The 20,474-nt window shown below is 38.7% G+C and overlaps 1 protein-coding gene across 3 annotated transcripts in view; it reads left to right on the top strand.

Annotated features, from left to right (window-relative positions):
* Positions 1-19,347, top strand: part of mark3a (MAP/microtubule affinity-regulating kinase 3a) — a 164,136-nt gene extending 144,789 nt beyond the window's left edge. For 2 of the 3 annotated variants that reach the window (XM_059958618.1, XM_059958612.1), the window contains 2 exons: positions 11,845-11,889; positions 17,359-19,347. In XM_059958618.1, coding sequence (XP_059814601.1) covers positions 11,845-11,889; positions 17,359-17,704 — 391 coding nt within the window. In that variant the 3' untranslated portion in view covers positions 17,705-19,347. The remainder of the gene's footprint in view (positions 1-11,844; positions 11,890-17,358) is intronic. The other variant, XM_059958623.1, reaches the window with a different exon arrangement.
* The last annotated feature ends 1,127 nt before the right edge of the window (positions 19,348-20,474 follow it).

Genomic DNA, 20,474 nt, shown 5'->3' with positions numbered 1-20,474 from the left:
AGGATATGCTATCACCAATCCACACAGACTGTGGTCTTCTGGTTAGGAAATTGAGGATCCAATTACAGAGAGAGGTACAGAGGCCCAAGTTCTGAAACTTCTCAATCAGAATTGTGGGAATGATGGTATTAAATGCTGAGCAATAGTCAATGAACAGCATCCTGACGTAGGTGTTTGTGTTGTTCAGGTGGTCTAAAGCCACGTGAACAGCCACGGAGATTGCATCTGCTGTTGACCTATTGTGACGATAAGCAAATTGCAGTGGATTCAGGTTCTTGCTGAGGCAGGAGTTCAGTCTAATCATAACCAACCTCACCCCAATTCATCACTGTTGATGTGAGTGCTACTGGGTGAGAATCGTTAAGGCAGCCCACATTATTCTTCTTTGGCACTGGTATAATTGTTGCCTTTTTGAAGCAAGTGGGAACTTCTGCCCATAGCAGTGAGAGGTTGAAAATGTCCTTGAATACTCCAGCTAGTTGGTTGGCACAAGTTTTCAGAGCCTTACCAGATACTCCATCGGGACCTTCTGCCTTGCGAGGGTTCACTCTCTTTAAAGACCTTGTAAATGATACATATAGTCAATGAGGTTTTTTCAAAAATTTAATCAAATACATTAAATTTCAAGATAATACTTCAGTCTTTTTTATATGGTCATTGTTAGAAAATAATTTCTGAAGCAAATGTGAACAAATTAACACACCAAGGAAGGAATAATTAATGATTTTAGTAGTACTAATTTCCTCCTGTTTTGAATTAGCGTAATAATAATGATTTGGTTTGAGTTCTGAATGAAAGACAATAGGAAAGTAATGATAAGACTTGAAGGTAGCCAGGATGAGCAAACTTCTGAGATTTTTACTTAATTCATAAATAGAGGCTGCATTTTCATTGATAATTGATAGGTACTGGGAAAATAAATATTTTTTCATTGCCATTACCGAATTTCCTAAGTTTCATTCTGATCAGATATAAGTTTATCATGGCCACTTGAAGACTACTGAAGAAACATTACACTTTAAAGTTCAAAGTAAAATTTATTATCAGAGTACATGCATGTCACTACATACCCTGAGATTCTTTTTCCTGTAGGCATACTCAGCAAGTCTATAGAATAATAATTGTAAACAGGATCAATGAAAAATCAAGAGCGTAGAAGACAATGAACTGTTGAAATATAACTATAAATAAATAGCAATAAATAACAAGAGCATGAGATAACAAGATCAAGTGAGATCATTGTTTGTGGGAACACCTCAATAGATGAGTGTAATTATCCTCTTCTGTTCAAGACCCTGATGGTTGAGGGGTAATAAATGTTTTTGAACCTGGCGGTGCGAGTCTTGAGGCATTTGTATCTTCTGCCTGATGGCAACAATGAGAAAAGAGCATGGCCTGGGTTAGCATGATCTTTGATGGATGCTGCTTTCCTACAGTAACATTTCATGTAGTTGTTCTCGGGGGTAGGGAAGGCTTTACCCGCTATGTAATGGGCTGAATCCATTACCTTATGTAGGATTTTCTGTTCAAAGGCATAGGTGTTCCCATACCAGGCCAATATGCAGCCAGTTAATATACTTTCTACTACATACCTACAGAAGTGTGTCAAGTTTTTGATCTCATGCTGAATCTCTGCAGCCTTCTAAGGAAGTAGAGCTGCTGTCATTCTTTCTTTGCAATTACATGTAACTGATGGGTGCAGGACAGGTTGACTGAGGAATTTAATGTTACTGCCTGTCTTCACCTTCAATCTTCTGATGAGGACTGGCTTACGACTTCTGGTTTCCCTTTCTTGAAGTCTACAATTAGCTCCTTGCTCCTCCAGACATTGAGTGAAAGGCTGTTGTTCTGACACCACTCAGCTACAATTTTCAGTCTCCTTCCTCTATGGTGATTCATCACCACCTTTGATAAGGCCAACAAAAGTGGTGTCATCAGCAAACTTGAATATGGTGTTGGAGCTGTACTTGGCCACACAGTCAAAGGTGTAAAGCAAATAGATCAGGGATCTAAGCACGCACCCCTGTGCTGATGGAGGTTGTGGAGGAGATGCTTTTACCAATTTGAACCGACTGGGGTCTGCAAGAATGAGATCATAGGCCCTCTTTGGTCTGTTGAAGTTAGATTAATAGTTATTCCTATTTACTTTTAAATTGCTTCAGTTATAGATGAAGAAATTGGATCATCAGCGCATATGGTGTGCTGATTCTGTCAAACTGATTAATCTACATGTACGGTTTAATTTCTCACAACATTTTTCCTCTTCTCAGGGTCACTACTGACCCATCAAAACAGCAGACTCTGAACAAATCAGTGCCCGCAAATACTTCACAAAGATCAAAGACTGTTAGTAAGTCTTCAGTCTCTAAATCTTTTCTCCGCTTAGCATTCATTTCTGAACAAATTTTCCTAAACACATGCAAATCCTGTATTAATGTGTAGAATTTTTCTTCTCTGCCAGATCTGAGTTCAGAAATACTTTTCCCACAGTCAATTGAATGAATACATTTCAACCTGAATCATTATTTTGAATGGTAATTAAAAAGTAAATATAAGGTTCTGATATTTCAGAATTAAGAAATACCCCATCTAAAACACAATTTAAGGGAAATAGTATCCTTACTTGTTCGTATGATTGTTAAATATTGCAAAACATGGGATCTCTGCAGTTAGTCACTCTTACTTTCAATATGTTTATTTACCCCATTTTACTTTAAGATTATTTGATTGATTATGAAAGCTGATCAAAAAGGCAGGATGCACAAGAGAACACACTGAAATATAATTTCAATACCATTGAGAAATTTTCTTGCATAAGATTTCATTGATTATTAAGGATATATTTCAGGAAGCAATGAATTTTAAATGTTATTTTAGGGACATCCATACCAGTTTATTGATATGAATACTTTTCTGTGGCAGAATAATGCGTGTAATGTGCACATAGTAGGTGCAGTGTCTCCTTTTGTTTTCCTTGCAATGCATTGCAAAGTTGATGTGCTTGCTTCAGTATGGTGTAGAAAATCAATTAGCTGAGTTCGTCAACATAACGAAACCTGCAGTGTTGTTTGTAAGACAATTAGTTGTTGTGAACTTGAATGTAAGACCTTCATTTATGTCAATTTTTTAGCTTTACTTTTCAGATTTCCTTTCTTCCATTTAAGGCAATTTAGGAATTATTTTAGAATTAGTAAATATAGACAACATACTGAAATTGATAAATTTAGATGTGTTTTGCCTCAAGTTGTTTTGGCAGCTAGATTGAAATGTTAAATTACACATCACATTTATGAAGTGAAATTTATTGCAGTTGACAGATTTTTATCAAATGCTTCATGTGCTTTTTTTTTGGAAAATGCTAACGATGGTTTGACTAAAGGAAATAACATTTTTAGCTGAACTTGTAACTGAAGATTACTTGTAATTACTGGTTACACAAATTATCGCTTAAGGATGAAGTACAAATTCACATTTTTAAAATTTGGGTAAAAATTGAGAACCTAGTTTCAACTCATAAATTTTGTGTCATTGTTCAAATCCATTGTGCACATTTGCTTCATTTCATACCTGGCCAATTGTAAATTTCATTTCTATAAAGACTTGCATTTGTGCTCCATCTTTGCATCTATAGGAAGGGTTTTACTTTACAGATGGTAAAAATGCTGGAGGAGCTCAGCAGGGCTGATGAAGGGTCCTGGCCCAAAACATTGACTGTACTCTTTTCCATTGATGCTGCCTGGCCTGTTGAGTTCCTCCACCATTTTGTGTGGGTTGCTTAGAGTTCCAGCATCTGCAGATTTCTTGTTTATGATTGGAGCAGCAGTAATTTCTCTTTTCAGAAAAAGACAGTTTCTCTTTCATTCTGTAAACACATAGAATTCTTGTGAAACAGACTTTGAACTGTGCAGTTTTGTTATGCATTGTTAATTTCAGAGAACAAAAGTTAAGAATGTCATCCTATCCAAGGTCTTTATTATTAGACAAATTCCAGGGAAGATAACAAAATACTCTTTAATCTAGCATAGATGCCTGTAAATATTATATAATGTAGGTGTCTAATTAAATTTGAACAAATTTTACAAAGATAGGGGTTTGCTTAGATTATAATGTTGTTAGGCTCTATCTCTAGTCTAATAAATCAATAACTTCAATATTGGAACATCAAGCTTGCATTAACCTTTTTCATTGTTATGGCAAATCAGGTTTAAGGATGCTTCAGTTGGAAATTTAAAACTATCCCAAGAGATCTTGTACGATTTGAAGTTTCTAACATATGTTTTATGCTGAGAACTTATAAAAAATAATATTGGATTCATTAAAAATATTGCTTAGTTTTTTGGTTTAGAATCTGTAACCACTGAAATCCAAACACCAAAATAATTTAACAGTTGAATTTGGTGCGAGCATGTTGTGATCTGTTTGCATCTGTGCTCATATGTTGTACTTGGAGGAGATGATGGAGATACAACCAGAAAGAAAGCAGAAAATATAAAATATTTTGTTAAATGCTGTATCTTGAAATTCTAGAAAAACAATTCACAACCTAATGTATATTAAATTGTTCATTTTTGAACTTTAATTAATAATCCAGCTAGATTTTCTGTGTTTCAGATTGATCTTCTCCAGCATTTCATTCCTGCTTACCTTGAGCAAATTAGTTATCTTAGATCGTTTACTTTTTTTGTACTGCTGCTTATGTTTCAGAGACTAGAAATGTTATAATATTTATAATGCCTCTGTTATGAATTGTGCAATAAGATAGATTTCTACTTCCCTATTAGACCATTATTCTGTTAAAATAAAGTCCTGAGAATGCTGGAAATGCCAAATAAAACAAAATGCTGGAAATACTATATTTTAATATAACAGCACCTGCACAGAGGAAAGTAGTTAACAATTCAAGTCAATGATTTTAACTTTTCATCAGCTGACCTGAAATGTTTAAACTTTTGATTACTTCAGTTGATTTAAATTAAAGAATTCTTTATCTACTTAAGTACATGTAAGAAGTAACATTTATGTTGATCTAAAGATGTTACAACCTTTGTCATCTTCAGTCCTGTTCAGAGTCTCTTCTCATTGTCCCCTTCATTACACAGTTCGAAATTTATTATCAAGGTACATATATGTCACCATATACAACCCTGAAATCTATTCCTGTGGGCACGCTCAGCAAAAATATAGAATAGTAATCATAACAGAATCAATGAAAGATCAACTAGAGTGCAGAAGACAACTGCAGATATCAATAGATCGCAATAAATAATGAGGACATACTGTATAATGAGTTAAACAGTCCTTAAAGTGAAATAATTGGTTATGTGATGGAGCAAGTGAGTGTAGGTATCTCTTTTTATTCAAGAGTCTGACGGTTGAGACTGTTCTTGAACCTGGTGGTGCATGACCTGATGGCAGCAGCAAGAAGAGAGCGTGTCCTGGGTGGTGGGCATCCCTGATGATGGATGCAGCTTTCCTGTGACAGCATTTCATGTACAATGCCTATAAAAGGTATTCACCCCCTTGAAAGTTTTCATGCTTTACTGTTTTACAACACTGAATCACAGTGGGCTTAACTTGGCCTCTTTGATGTTAATCAACAGAAGAAGACTCTCATGTAAAAGTGAAAACTGATCTCTACAATGTGATCTAAATTATTTATAAATATAAAACACAAAATAATTGATTGCATAAGTATTCACCCCCTTCAAGTCAGTATTTAGTAGATGCACCTTTGGCAGCAATTACAGCCTTGAGTCTGTGTGGATAGGTTTCTATCAGCTTTGCATATCGGACTACTGCAATCTTTCCTCATTCTTTACAAAACTGCACAAGCTCTTTCAGATTGCATGGGGATTGTGAGTGAACAGCCCTTTTCAAGTGCAGCCACAAATTCTCAATTGGATTGAGGTCTGGGGCCACTCCAGGACATTAACTTTGTTGTTTTTAAGCCATTACCATGTTGTTTTGGCTTTATGCTTGGGGTCATTGTCTTGCTGGAAAACAAATCCTTGTATTTTGCTGCATTCATTTTACCCTCTACATTCCCAAGCCTATAGGGCCTGCCGCAGTGAAGCATCCCCACAGCATGATGCAGCCACCACCATGCTTCACAGTAGGGGTATGTGTTTTTGATGATGTGCAGTGTTTGGTTTGATGGCCAAAAAGCTCAATTTTGATTTTATTAGACCATAGAACCTTCTTGCAGCTAACTTCAGAGTCTCCCACATGCCTTTTGACAAACTCTAGCCCGGATTTCATGTGACTTTTTTCAACAGTGGCTTTCTCTTTGCCTCTCTCCCATAAAGCTGCGACTGGTGAAGTACCCATCCAACAGTTGTTGTATGTGCAGTCGCTCCCATCTCAGCCACTAAAGCTTGTAACTCCTCCAGAGTTGTCATGGGTCTCTTGGGGCCTCCCTCTCTAGTCCTCCTCTTGCACTGTCACTCAGTTTTTGAGGATGCTCTGCTCTAGGCAGATTTATAGCTGTGCCGTATTCTTTCCATTTCTTGATAATTGACTTAACTGTACTCCAAGGGATATTCAGTGACTTGGATATTTTCTTGTATCCATCCCCTGACTTGTACCTTCAATACGCAAACATGAGGAAATCTGCAGATGCTGGAAATTCAAGCAACATACACAAATTGCTGGTGGAATGCAGCAGGCCAGGCAGCATCTGTTGGAAGAAGCACTGTCGACGTTTCGGGCTGAGCTCCTTCGTCAGGACTAACTGAAAGAAAAGATAGTAAGAAATTTGAAAGTAGGAAGGGGAGGGGGAAATCCGAAATGATAGAAGAAGACAGGAGGGGGTGAGGTGAAGCTAAGAGCTGGAAAGGTGATTGGCAAAAGGGATACAGAGCTGGAGAAGGGAAAGGATCATGGGATGGGAGGCCTAGGGAGAAAGAAAGGGGGAGGGGAGCACCAGAGGGAGATGGAGAACAGGCAAACAGTGGTGGGCAGAGAGAGAAAAAAAGGGGGGGAATAAATAAATCAGGGATGGGGTAAGAAGGGGAGGAGGGGCATTAACAAGTTAGAGAAATCAATGTTCTTGCCATCAGGTTGGAGGCTACCCTGACGGTATATGCATTGGTGCTGCCTCCTGCACACATGCTGAGCTCGTTGACTTCATTAACTTTACCTCCAACTTTCACCCTCCTCTCAGATTTACCTGATCCATTTCTGACACCTCCTTCCCCTTTCTTGATCTTTCTGTCTCCATCTCTGGGGACAGCTTATCTACTGATATCTACTATCTCAGAGCTACCTGGACTATTCCTCTTCCCACGCTGTCTCTTGCAAAAATGCCATCCCCTTTTTGCAATTCCTCCATCTCCGCTGCATTTGCTCTCAGGATGAGGCTTTTCATTCCAGGAAGAAGGAGATGTCTTTTTTAAAACAAAGGGGCTTCCCTTCCTCCACCATCAACTCTGCTCTCAAATGCATCTCTCCCATTTCGTGCACATCTGCCCTCACCACATCTGCCCGCCACCCCACTTGGGATAGGGTTCCCCTTGTCCTCACCTACCACCCCACCAGCCTCCGGGTCCAACATATAATTCTCAGTAACTTCCGCCACCTCCAATGGGATCCCACTACCAAGCACACCTTTTCCTCCCCCCCCCCTCTGCTTTCCGCAGGGATCGCTCCCTATGCGCCTCCCTTGTCCATTCGTCTCCCCCCCCCCCCCCCATCCCTTCCCACCAATCTCCCTCCTGGCACTTATCCTTGTAAGTGGAACAAGTGCTACACCTGCCCTTACACTTCCTCCCTCACCACCATTCAGGGCCCCAGACAGTCCTTCCAGGTGAGGCGACACTTCACCTGTGAGTCGGCTGGTGTGGTACACTGCGTCCGGTGCTCCCGGAGTGACCTTTTATATATTGGTGAGACCTGGCGCAGACTGGGAGACTGTTTTGCTGAACACCTATGCTCTGTCTGCCAGAGAAAGCAGGATCTCCCAGTTGCCACACATTTTAATTCCATGTCCCATTCCCATTCTGATATGTCTATCCATGGCCTCCTCTACTGTCAAGATGAAGCCAAACTCAGATTGGAGGAACAACACCTTAAATTCCGTCTGGGTAGCCTCCAACCTGATGGCATGAACATTGATTTCTCTAACTTCTGTTAATGCCCCTCCTTCCCTTCTTACCCCATCCCTGATTGATTTATTCCCCCCCCTTGTCTTTTTTCTCTCTGCCCATCACTCTGCCTGTTCTCCATCTCCCTCTGGTGCTCCCCTCTCCCTTTCTTTCTCCCTACGCCTCCCATCTCATGATCCTTTCCCTTCTCCAGCTCTGTATCCCTTTTGCCAATCACCTTTCCAGCTCTTAGCTTCACCCCACCCCCTCCAGTCTTCTCCTATCATTTCGGATTTCCCCCTCCCCCTCCTACTTTCAAATCTCTTACTATCTCTACTTTCAGTTAGTCCTGACGCAAGGGTCTCGGCGTGAAACATCGACACTGCTTCGGCGTATAGATGCTGCCTGGCCTGTTGCGTTCCACCAGCATTTTGTGTGTGTTGCTTGTGCTTTCAATAACCTTTCTACAGAGTTGTTTGGAGTGGTCTTTTGTCTTCATAGTGTAGCTTTTGCCAGGATACTGACTCACCAGCAATCAGATCGACCTTCCAGATACAGGTGTATTTACTACAATCAATTGAGACACCTTGACTGCACGCAGGTGATCTCCATTTAACTAATTATGTGACTTCTAAAACCAGTTAGCTGCACCAGTGATGATTGGTGTCACATTAAAGGGGGGGGGGGGGCGAATACTTATGCAATTAATTATTGTTTTTATTTCTAATTAATTTAGATCACTTTGTAGAGATCAGTTTTCACTTTGACATGAAAGAGACTTTCTGTTGATCAGTGTCCAAAAAAACCCAAATTAAATCCATTGTAATTCAATGTTGTAAAACAATAAAATATGAAAACTTTCGGGAGGGGGGTGTAATTTTTATAGGCATTGTAGATGTGCTCAATGTTTGGGAGGATGAATCCACTACCTTTTATACAATTTTCTGCTCAAAGGCATCGGTATTTCCGTACCAGGCCGTGATGCAGCCAATCAATGCATTTTCCGTTACACATCCATAGAAGTTTGTCAAAGCTGTGAATGTCTTGCCAGATCTCCACAGACTCCTGAGGAGGTAGAGGAGTTGTTGTGCTTTTTGTTGAAATTGCACTTGGTTCCAGGACAGATCCTCTGAATAGTAACACTCAGGTATTTCAAATTGCTAACTCTCTCCACTTCTGATCCTGCAATGAGAATCAACTCTGGTTTCTCTCTCCTGAAGTCTATAATCAATTCGTTGGTCTTGCTGACATTGAATGTGAGGTTGTTATTGTGGCACCACTCAGCCAAATTTTGCATCATCACCAGCTTTGATTGGGCCCACACAAAACAACTTCTTTTCCATAATGCGCATTTTTCCTAGTACTATTGTCAGTCCATCAGATCCTGAAACTGTCATTAATTTCCTTGACTCTACCAGACCTGTATTCTAATGCTGCTCTAGCTGACCTCCCAGCCTCCAACAAAACTGAGCATTTAAAATCCTGCTGTCGGTGTCATATTTCACAGTAAGTCATCACACATTTTTGCTGACATGTTGCTTTCCAATTTTGTGGTGTTTCCTTTAAAGTAATTAACTGTTGAGTGTCTGTTTATTGCTTGCCTCCACCTACCATCTGCCCAATCCCAGAACTGTCTAGTCTTGAACTCTGGGAACATGCATTTTTCCTTACACTCTTCTCTCAAACCATTGACAAAATTTCATGAAGTCCAGCAGCAAGAATGCAGAAAAATTCAATTTGACATTTTAAATCAAATATTATTTGGATGATCATACAAATCAACTCCACCTTTTTAGCACTAAACCTCAATCCCTGATTTTCTATGTACTCAAAATCCACCAATCTCTGCCTTTAAAAGTTTACATGTTTCAATCTACTAGGAAGAATATGAACCTGGTCTACCATAAATTTACAACCTGTACCTGCACATTAACATTCTATTGATTCACACAAAGTCGTCCTACCTCTTTTGTGAATCAATATTTTGTAGTTTCTCACTTTTTTAAATAATCTTTTCTGTTATACCAATAAACTACATAAATTAAATTTTCTTTACATAATACTTTCTTTGTCAAATATTACTAATTCATAAGCTGACTAAAGAGATTGCCAAGACCAAAAATGTTTTAATTCTAAAAGGAAGATGCTAGATCAGATGGTACTAGAAGTTCCCTGTAAGTTAAGCAGTAGCTGTGGCAAGAGAAGCAGAAGTTATGTTTCAGATTGATGATTATTGGAAATTGGGGAAAGTTGAATAAGCAGGAATGGAATAAGTTGCAGAGAAAATGGAAGGATGGAAAGAACAATATACATGATGGAGTGGAGACTTAAGGAAACAATGGATACTTAATAGAGGGTGATGAAGCCACATTATTATTTCCTAGCATTTGCCTTTATTCAAAGTTAACAGCAACTACTGTTTTCTATATCTTTCAGCTCTATTGTGGTTTTCTTTTTCCTCTTCTATTTACAATTTCTCCAGAAAAATTGGTTGTATTTAACAAAACTTGCCCATTCTCTCTCTCTCAATCAGCACCAGAGTAAGTCATCCATTTTCCTTTGATCTCCAGCCTGTCACAGAAATTCCCTTTTGATCGATAGTCCAGTGTTAAATCTTTCTTTCTTCACAGATGCTGTGTATGACCCATATTTTTCTAGCGATCTCTTTTTTAGTATACCTTTACAGCCTCTCTGGTCATCTCACAGCTTCCTTTTCCACCAGCTTTAGGCTCATTCCTTTCAGGACTGAGAACGGAGAGGGAAGGTAAATGGTATGAAGAATAGAGGAGGTATGAGACAGGAAAGTAGGTGATAAGGGTACTGAGAGGGGTGCAGGCAGAGGGAGCCAGGTGGGGAGAGGAGAATGGAGTTGGGAGGTAAGCAGCTGGTTGACGGGTGGGAGCAAATGGGATTGGGGAGGGAGGAGGGCGGAGACAGGTGGGGGAAGGAGAAGATGATGACGGGAACTCCAAGGTAAATTAATTTATTATTCTCACATGTATCAATATACCATGAAAACCTTTTGTTTTGCATTTAAGTACACTGAGAAAGTACAAAGTAAAAAAACAACGCAGAAGAAGGTGCAACAGTTACAGGGAAAACACAATGCAAGCAGACAATAAGGAGCAAGGCCTTGATTAGATAAAGATAGTGAGGTCAAGAGTCCATCTGAATATATTAGGGACTATTCGGTTGTCTGGGATAAAAGGCCACAAGAGCAACTGTTAATAGTAACCATTAATGGAGAGATGAAGGGCAGATGGAGCCAATTGCAAGGTAGAATACAGAACATAGACGAGGCTGGAATTTGAGTTCCTCCACCAGGTTGCTTTTGTTTTGCTCCATTTCTCAGCATCTGCAGTCTCTTTGGCTCTTTGTTTCTATTTTACCTGATACAGTCAGACCTGCTGAGGGTTTCCAGCATTTTCTGCTTTTATTTCAAATTTCCAGCAACTATATTTTTTTGATTTTCATTTTCTTTCTAGTTGTGGGATATCATAAAAATGTTTGTAATAAGCACTTAATTGGTTTTTTCTACATCTGTCAGAAACTATAAACAGTTATGCTGCTAAAACAGTTTTGAAAAGTTTCATATTCAAATGTGATTAAGTAGATTTATCTTAGTCATATGAAATTGCACATTTTTCTGTCTGCATTCCATATGAGCTGCTTTGATGTAGTCTTTGTGTGCAATAGACTAAGTTACACAGTTTTAAGAATTTTCTTCTTCTTTTACTCGTGCTTTCGGATTGCTCTCATTGAGGGTCCCAACTGAACCTGAGAGAAACGGGAGATTTGAGGGCTCAAGGTGAGAAGACTATATATATCTAGCAAATTTATCACAGTGCAACAAAAAGTTGCCATTCAAAATGCATGTGCCTCAATTCATTGATGATCCTTTTAAAAATTATTGATATCGCTTACCAAATTGTTGAAATGTTGATTGATTTGTAAAGCATGGAAAGTTGAAATATGAATTAAAAACAAGGCTTTGACTTCAAAATTCTAAAAGGCACTGAAATCCAATGTATTAACTAAATCTAATTAAATAAGGAAATTCAATTGAATAAAAATTGTTTCTATCCAGTTGTTTGGAGGATCCTACATTGTAGTAATTTCTGAGCAGAAAGACCCATTGGACAAATCAATCCATAAAAAGAAATATGCAGTTGTTAAAATGGTTGTATTCTTATTGTAGTTGTGGCTCTAGAAGTAGTGGTAAGATGGCATAGATGTAAAGCAAGCAGTTAGAGCCATAGAAACTACAGCACAGAAACAGGCCCATCCAGTTCTTGCCAAACCATTAATCTGCTTAGTCCTGTTGACCTGCATGTGAACCGTAGCCCTCCATACCCCTCTCATATTTGTACATATCCAAATTCTTTGAAACATTGAAATCAAAATTGTTTCCACCACTTGCACTGGCAGCTAGTTGCACACTCTCACCACCCTCTGAGTGAAGAAGTTTCCCATCATGTTCCCCTTAAACATTTCACCTTTCACCCTTAATGACCTCACCCAACCTCAGTGAGCACTGTATCTACCCTATCTATGTTCTTCATAATGCTGGATACTTCTATCAAATCTCCCCTCAGTCTTCTACCTTATAAGGAATAAATTCCTAACCTATTTAATCTTTCCTTCTAACTCAGGTCCACCAAACCTGGCAACATCCTTGAAAATTTTCTGAGCACTCTTTCAACCTTATTTACATCTTTCTTGTAGGTAGGTGACCAAAACTGCACACAATACTCCAAATTAGGCCTCACCGATGTCTTGTACAACTTCATCACAACATTCTATCTCCTTTATCTTCATAAAGGAGTGTGCCAAAAGTTTTCTTTATGACCCTATCTACCTGTGGCACCACCTTCAACAAATTATGGACCTGTATTTCTAGATCCCTTTGTTCTACTTTGTGCCCTACCATTCACTGTGTAAGACCTACCCTAGCTAGTCCTACTGAAGTGCAACACCTTGTGCTTGTCTGCATTAAATTCCACTTGCCATTTTTCAGCCCATTTTCCAGCTAATGCAGGTCCTACTGCAAGCTGGGATAGTCTTTCTCACTATCTTCTACACCCCCAATCTTGGAGTCATCCACAAAGTTGCTGATCTAATTAATCATATTGTCCAAGTGGTTGATGTGGATGACAAACAACAACAAAACCAGCATTGATCCCTGCAGCACTCCACTACTCACAGGCCTTCAGTCAATGAGGCAACCATCTACCACTACTCTTTGGCTTCTCCTGCAAAGCCAATGTCTAATCCAATTTACTACCTCATCTTGAATGCCAAGTACCTCTTGACTGACCTATAATGCAGGACCTTGTCAAATGCCTGGCTAAAGTCCATGTTAGACAATCTTTCATCAACTTTCTTGATACCATCCTCAAAAATGCTACAGGATTGGTTAGACAGGACCTGCCATGCTGACTATCCCTTACCATTCCCTGTCTAATCAAATACTCATAAGTCTGGTCTCTTAGAATATCTTCCAATAACTCTCCCACTACTGATGTCAGGCTCACCAGCCTATAATTGTCTGGTTTATTCTTGGAGCCTTTCTTAAACAGTATAATATCCATCCTCCAGTACTTCACCTGTCGCTAAGGATGATGTAAATTACTTTGCTAGGGTCCCTACAATTTCTATTTTTACCTTCCACAGGGTCTGAGGGAGCACCTTGTCAGGCCTTAAATCTATTCACCTTGGTTTGCCTCAAGACAGCAAACACCTCTTCCTCTGTAATCTGTATAGTGTCCATGACCTTGCTGCTGCTTCAACTTCTTTAGACTTTGTGTCTGTCTCCCGAGTAAATACAGATGCAAAAAATCCACTTTAGATCTTCCCCATCTCTTTTGGCTCCACACGTAGATAACCACTTTGATTTTCCAGAGGACCAGTTTTGTCCCTTGCAATTATCATATCAGTAGAAGCCCTTGGGATTCTCATTCACACTGTCTGCTAGAGCAACCTCATGCCTTCTTTTAGCCCTCCTGATTTCTTTCTTAGGTACTCTCTTGCATTTCTAATACTCCTCAAATACCTCATTTATTCCTATCTGCTATACACCTCCTATTTTTTTTCGTACCAGGGTCTCAATATCTCTCAAACCATGGTTCCGAAACCTGTTATCCTTGCCTTTTAATTTTGACTGGCACATTTTCATACTCTCAAAATTTCCCTTTTGAAGGCCTCCTACTTAGCAAGTATACCCTTACAAGAAAACAGCCTGTCCCAGTCCACACTTGCCAGATCCTTTCTGATACCATCAAAATTGGCCTTTCTCCAGTTTAAAATCTCAACCTGAGGACCAAACCTATACTTTTCCATGATTACCTTGAAACTAATGGCATTATGATCACTAGATAGAAAGTGTTCTTCTAGACAAACTTCTGTCGCCTGCCCTGTCTTATTCTGTGCTAGGAGCTCTAGTATTGCATACTCTGTCATTGGGACTTCTATGTACTGATTAAGGAAACTTTCCTGAATGCATTTGACAAACTCTTATCCCATCGAGTTCTTTTGCAGTATGTGGAAAATTAAAATTATCTACTATCACAACCGCATCATGTTTTCTGCAACAGTCTGCAATCTCTACAAATTTGTTCCTCTAAATCCCGTGAACTTTTGGGTGATCTATAGTTTCACCCCATTAACGTGGTCATATCTTTTTTATTCCTCAGTTCCACCCATTAAGCTTCGCGAGACAAGTACTCCAATCTGTCCTGACCGAGCATTGCTGTGATGTTTTCCCTGACTAGTAATGCCACCCTCCCTTTTTAATCCCTCCCTCTCTATCATGTCTAAAACAATGGAACCACAGAACACTGAGCTGCCAGTCCTGCCCCTCCTGCAACCAAGTATCACTAATGGTCACAATATCATATTTTCATGTGTTGATCCATGCCCTGAGCCTATCTGCCTTTCCTACAATACTTCTTGTATTGAACTATATGCAGCTTAGAACTTTAGTCCCACTATACTCAACCTTCAGCTTTTTGCTTCCTAACTTTTTCTGAGGTCTTATCAACACCTGTCTACACAACCACTCTACTATCTGTTCTGGCATTCTGCTTCCCATCCCCTCTGTAATGTTAGTTTAACCCCCCCCTCCCCCCCACTGTACAGCATTAGCAAACCTTCCCACTAGAAAATTATCTCTCCTCCAGTTTAGAGCAGACCTGTAAATTATTTCAGGCTAGTATGTCATAACAATACAGGATGATGGTGCACACACACGGTAATGCATCGGTGATGTATATATACCACCTTTTTGAAGCATTGCCTGTGGAAGATGTCCTTGATGGTGGCCAGAGTTGTGCTCGTGATGGAGCTGGCTGAATCTGCAACCTCCTGCACTTTGGAGCCTCCATACCAGGCTATGATGCTCACCAGAACACTGTTATAGAAATTTGCAAGAGTGTTTGCAAATCTCCTCAAATGCCTGATGAAGTACAGCCACTGGCATACCTTCTTCATGGTTACATTAACCAGTGGCAGAGGATCAAGCCACTGAAATTATGATACCCAGGAACTTGAAGCTGCTCACCCTTTCATTGATCCAACAATGAGGACTAGTGTGTGTGTGCTTCTCCAACTTCCCTCTCCTGAAGTCCGCAGTCAATCCTTTGCCTTGCTATAACGCTGAGTGTAACATTGTTATTGCAACGCCACTCAACCAGCCAAACTGTTTCACCCATGTACAGATCCTTGTTGCCGTCTGAGATTTACATCTGAGAAATATAAGCAGAATCTTGGCACTGGAAGTCTAGAGATTTGCTAATTTTGTATAGCAGACATACTAGCAGCTAAACAGATGTTATTTGCTCCATATCACTGCCAACCAAAAAAAACCAGCAGGCCTGGTTCAACTAAAGAAATATACCACACGTTTGAAAGTCTTTGAAATTGTCTCATTTAATTCAGCAAACTGAAATGCGTTTACATCCACATTCTGTAAATACTACCTACAGTTCAAATTTATTAACTCTGCATACATGATCAACACTGCCCTCCAGATGGGTTCTTTGGTCTGTGGTGATCAATTCTTTCCCTGCATTGACTGTGCACTGGGTAAATATGAAGAGGATATTTCCCTTTGAGGAATACACAACTAGATATCACTGCCTCAAAAGGGGGTAGGGCAGGGAAATAATTTTGAGGTGGAAGTTTGGCCATGACCTTGTTGAATGATAGAACATCCCCAGGGAGCCTGTTCCTGTATCTTGTGTTTGAACCCAGATAAACAACTTCAGGGTTGAAGAATGTGCTAGTGGGTTTCTCTGTATTGCAGATGCCTAATGAAATGTTATTTTTTAAAATCAAATTGTGATTTTATTTTTTTTTAATAATCCTAGTTTCTGTGGTGTTTGAGACGCATTAATACAAAGTTTTAATTAAACTTAACCTACTTGTGGAAGCATGGAAGTGCATTTATGATTGGTTACTAAGTATTGACTCCATAGCTCCATCTTATGGACGGAAAAGAATAAACAACTGAGCCTCAGTTTAACACCTGTTTACCTTAATGTTTTCTCTATATATGTTGAGACATTTTTAAAAATCTTTCTAAATCATAAATATATCAGTTTGAATATTGTAATGTAAAGCTCCGTGTTATTTATTATGTGTACAAATGTAAGATTTTGAATTTTGCTGTACATTTGCAAGATTCGTGCATTTGTTTGCAGTTGCAATTTGATATGCACTATAATATGTTCTGTCTTAAGGGAACCCTGTGCTTTTATGATTCCATAGAGTTCAATTTCTTGGATAACTCAATTTTAGTGAGATGAGATGCAGTAATGCTCATGTTCCTTCAAACAAAACAAACCATATTAAATTTAAAATGTGTCCAATGATCTAGCAGAATCTGACATATGTTTCAGCTTCCTGTTGAGAGAGGCTGGAGATTCACTTGGCAATGTATAAAGTTGTACAAGTAATGTGAAGCTCCCAGCTAGGAGTGACTTGAGCAACTTTTTTTTCTGCTTGTGAATTGGGTCACTGATTCCAGATATACTGCTCTATTAGCATTGAATTACAAATGTAGCAGCTCAAAAATAACTTTATAAATTAAGATAACATACTATTAAATTAATTCCTGTAACATTTTCAGTTTTAGAAATGAGAAAGGGCTGCATAACCAACTCCAGATTTCCATTTTTGACAAATTTAGATTACTTATAAAAATGAAAGGAAAAATCGGGTGCAACACAATATAGATTTGTATTCTAATGATGTCTCATTTTTTTTTTGTTTTCTGCAGTCGCAATGTATCTGGGGATCAAAAAGATGAAATCAAAGAAGCAAAACCTCGTTCACTTAGATTTACCTGGAGTATGAAAACGACCAGTTCCATGGATCCCAGTGACATGATGAGGGAGATCAGAAAGGTTCTTGATGCAAATAATTGTGATTATGAACAGCGTGAACGTTTCTTACTCTTCTGTGTTCATGGCGATGGACATGCAGAAAATCTTGTCCAGTGGGAGATGGAGGTTTGCAAGCTGCCGAGACTGTCACTTAACGGAGTTCGATTCAAGCGAATATCAGGAACATCCATAGCTTTCAAAAACATTGCTTCCAAAATTGCCAATGAATTAAGGCTGTAAAATACGGTTAAGCTATAATTTCTTAAATAACATTTCATGAGTGTTTTTTTTCTGAACACTGGTGGAAATTTACTGAAGAAAATGTATAGGATAATGCTTGCGCAATAACTCTGTAACTTCAGATCATGGTATTATAAGACAGTGGAAATTCTCATGGGTGGGATTGGGGGCGGGGGAGTAAATAAGTTTTTGTTTTAAGAAGTGCACTACAGCATAATGTGTCCTATCTGAACAGTTTGCCCCTTCATCTCGGTTACTTAAAATGTTTGTTTGTTATTAAAGATGTAACCCGTGAAAACAAACTGATATGATTCCTGTATTTGAAAAAAGATGGAGGGGAGAAAATCCAGCTGAAATACAATTGAATGTGGGACATGGAGATACTCATGTGTTTTCAATCCTGCATGCCTTCCCCCACTGGTACTGATTCAGGTGCTTAGCTTTTCAATGATAATGAACTATAAGGAAAAAAAGCTCATTTTTCATCAGCTGTGTTTAATGACCTTCAGAGAGTTGAGGTGTACCTAGTATTTTCATAAAGCAATATATTACAAAATGAGCAAGTTCTGCAAATGGAAAAAATTGCTGGTTGTATTTAGACCTATTAATGATATTAATTACCTGTGTTAAACCAGGAGTGCTGTGATTTGGAAATGACTTAAGTACTGTAGATCACAGATGCTAAATCACACTTAGGGTTTCTCTACTGTAGAAAATATCACCATCTGAGACTGGTTCCATGATCAATTAGGGCATCGATTATTTGGTTATTATTTTGGTTTATTTTCAACAAAGTTTAGATTGGAAACAGTTTTGTTCTGCCATTCTATATTTAGCTGTAATTATTGTTAATATTGAAGATGATCAGTCCTCCACAAATACTAGCTCAGTAAAAATGTTTGAGTTTGTAATTTAAAAGCTGGGCACTATGGGACAATATTCACTTAAGTATGCATTTTGTTTTCCTTTTCAGCTGTCAGCACTGTCTTTGGAATGTAAATAATGTAACTTAGTTTTGCGGACAGCATCATATTTCGTTTTCCATTTTTTTAATGTTCTGTAATGAGCCAGGAGTTATGAAATCAATGTAAGTTGTCAGCATTTAAGATTCACTGATTTCTTCATTAAAGGAACAAAATTAAAATGTATTTCTGCAATGTCACATGAATTAATAACTGAAAATGTATGTATTGAACTTTGTAATTGTTTTGTCAGTGAATTAGGTGTGTCTATTTAGTTTTTATTTTACTGAAGTAGTTCTCACTTATAAAAGTGAGTTGCTGACTACTGTACTACCAAGAAAGCTCAATAGGAAGAGACATAAATGCAAGTTGGTGAAATGGATGTTCCAATCTTTTTGCAAATGTTTTCACTCATTTTGGAAATCTTTGTATACTTTTCTAGACAGCCGACAGCAGGAAGTACACAGTACTTTTCACCATATTTTAGTAATGTGACCCCATTTCTCTGGGTGTGCCATATATCTGTTATGATTTTTACTTTCTGTAGAAAGGAATTTGGCCACTTTTAGCCTCTCAACTACTCTCAACTAAAATCATTGCATGTGATGGTTATGATAATTTGGATAAATACTCCTGATTTTATTTTTAGTTGCAATAAAAAGTGCAGCCAGCTGAAATGAGCATTAAAAGACCGATGAGTTTACTTGATTACCAAAAGCCATATCCACATCTCCATCATCTTCACTTAAGGTGCTAATTTGTAATCAAATTCTTCATTTTCCTTGGCAAATGAGACTGAAGCAAATAATAACCAAAATAAATCTAATTAAAATTCTATTACATTTGTCTAGGTAGGCAAATAGACATTGAAATTAGAAGATGGGCTTATCAATGTGTCTACATCTGATATCCGCTATATAACCACTGATATCTACTGTATAACAACTGATATCTAAGGAAGGGTTCCTCTAGGAAATAATATCTTAATCCCGACTTTTCAAGTCTACAATTTAACAGAGTTTATTATTTAACTTTTGAAAGCAGCAAATGTTGGAAACACTCTAGTTCAGGCAGCATCTATGAAGCAGGAAATCAAGTTAATGTTTTGGGTCCAGGTGCCTTTGTCAAAGTGGTAAAAGAAAAATATGATTTTCGGTGATAGAGATGATAGGAGAGAGGTGAATAGAACAAGGGGAATATCTCTGAAAAGCAGAGTCTTAGTTGGTTAATTTGGCAGTTAGAAACAAATTATACTCCTGTCTGTAAATGTTGCTAATGGTTGGGATGTGGGACATACCTGCACTGCCAGGCTATGAGAAAAGTGAGTCAAAATTCACAGATGGATGACTGGGCAGTTCTGATACGGAAAGAAAAAGCTTAGGCACAAATATATAGTCAGACTTTTGCACAGTACTGTAGTAATTTTATGTATTGCACTATACTGCTGGTCACAAAAAATATATTTCATGATGTATGTGAATGATAGTAAACCTGATTCTGATATGGTTCTCAATTATGGATTGAGAGTGAGAAGGGGGTAAGGAGACGGGATTCATAGTTGGGAGAGGCGAGGGAGTGGAAAACACCAGAAGGACTTTCTATAATCAATAAACCAATTGTTTGGGATCAAATGACCTTACCCAGTGTCTCAGGGCTGGGTGTGTCTGCATCTATGCCTCCTCCCACCCCGATACTCCTCTGCCATTTGTTCCACGCTGCTCCACTCTCGCCATTCACAGCACTTTTTGTTCCCACCAGGTTTATAAACTTGCCCTCTGCCCCACATTGACAAATACAGTGCTGTGCAA

Source organism: Hypanus sabinus, chromosome 2 (assembly GCF_030144855.1).
Source record: "Hypanus sabinus isolate sHypSab1 chromosome 2, sHypSab1.hap1, whole genome shotgun sequence".
In the NCBI taxonomy this organism is placed as follows: Eukaryota; Metazoa; Chordata; class Chondrichthyes; order Myliobatiformes; family Dasyatidae; genus Hypanus; species Hypanus sabinus.
Note: the sequence above shows the minus strand (reverse complement) of the source record. Positions and strands in the feature narration are given on the sequence as shown.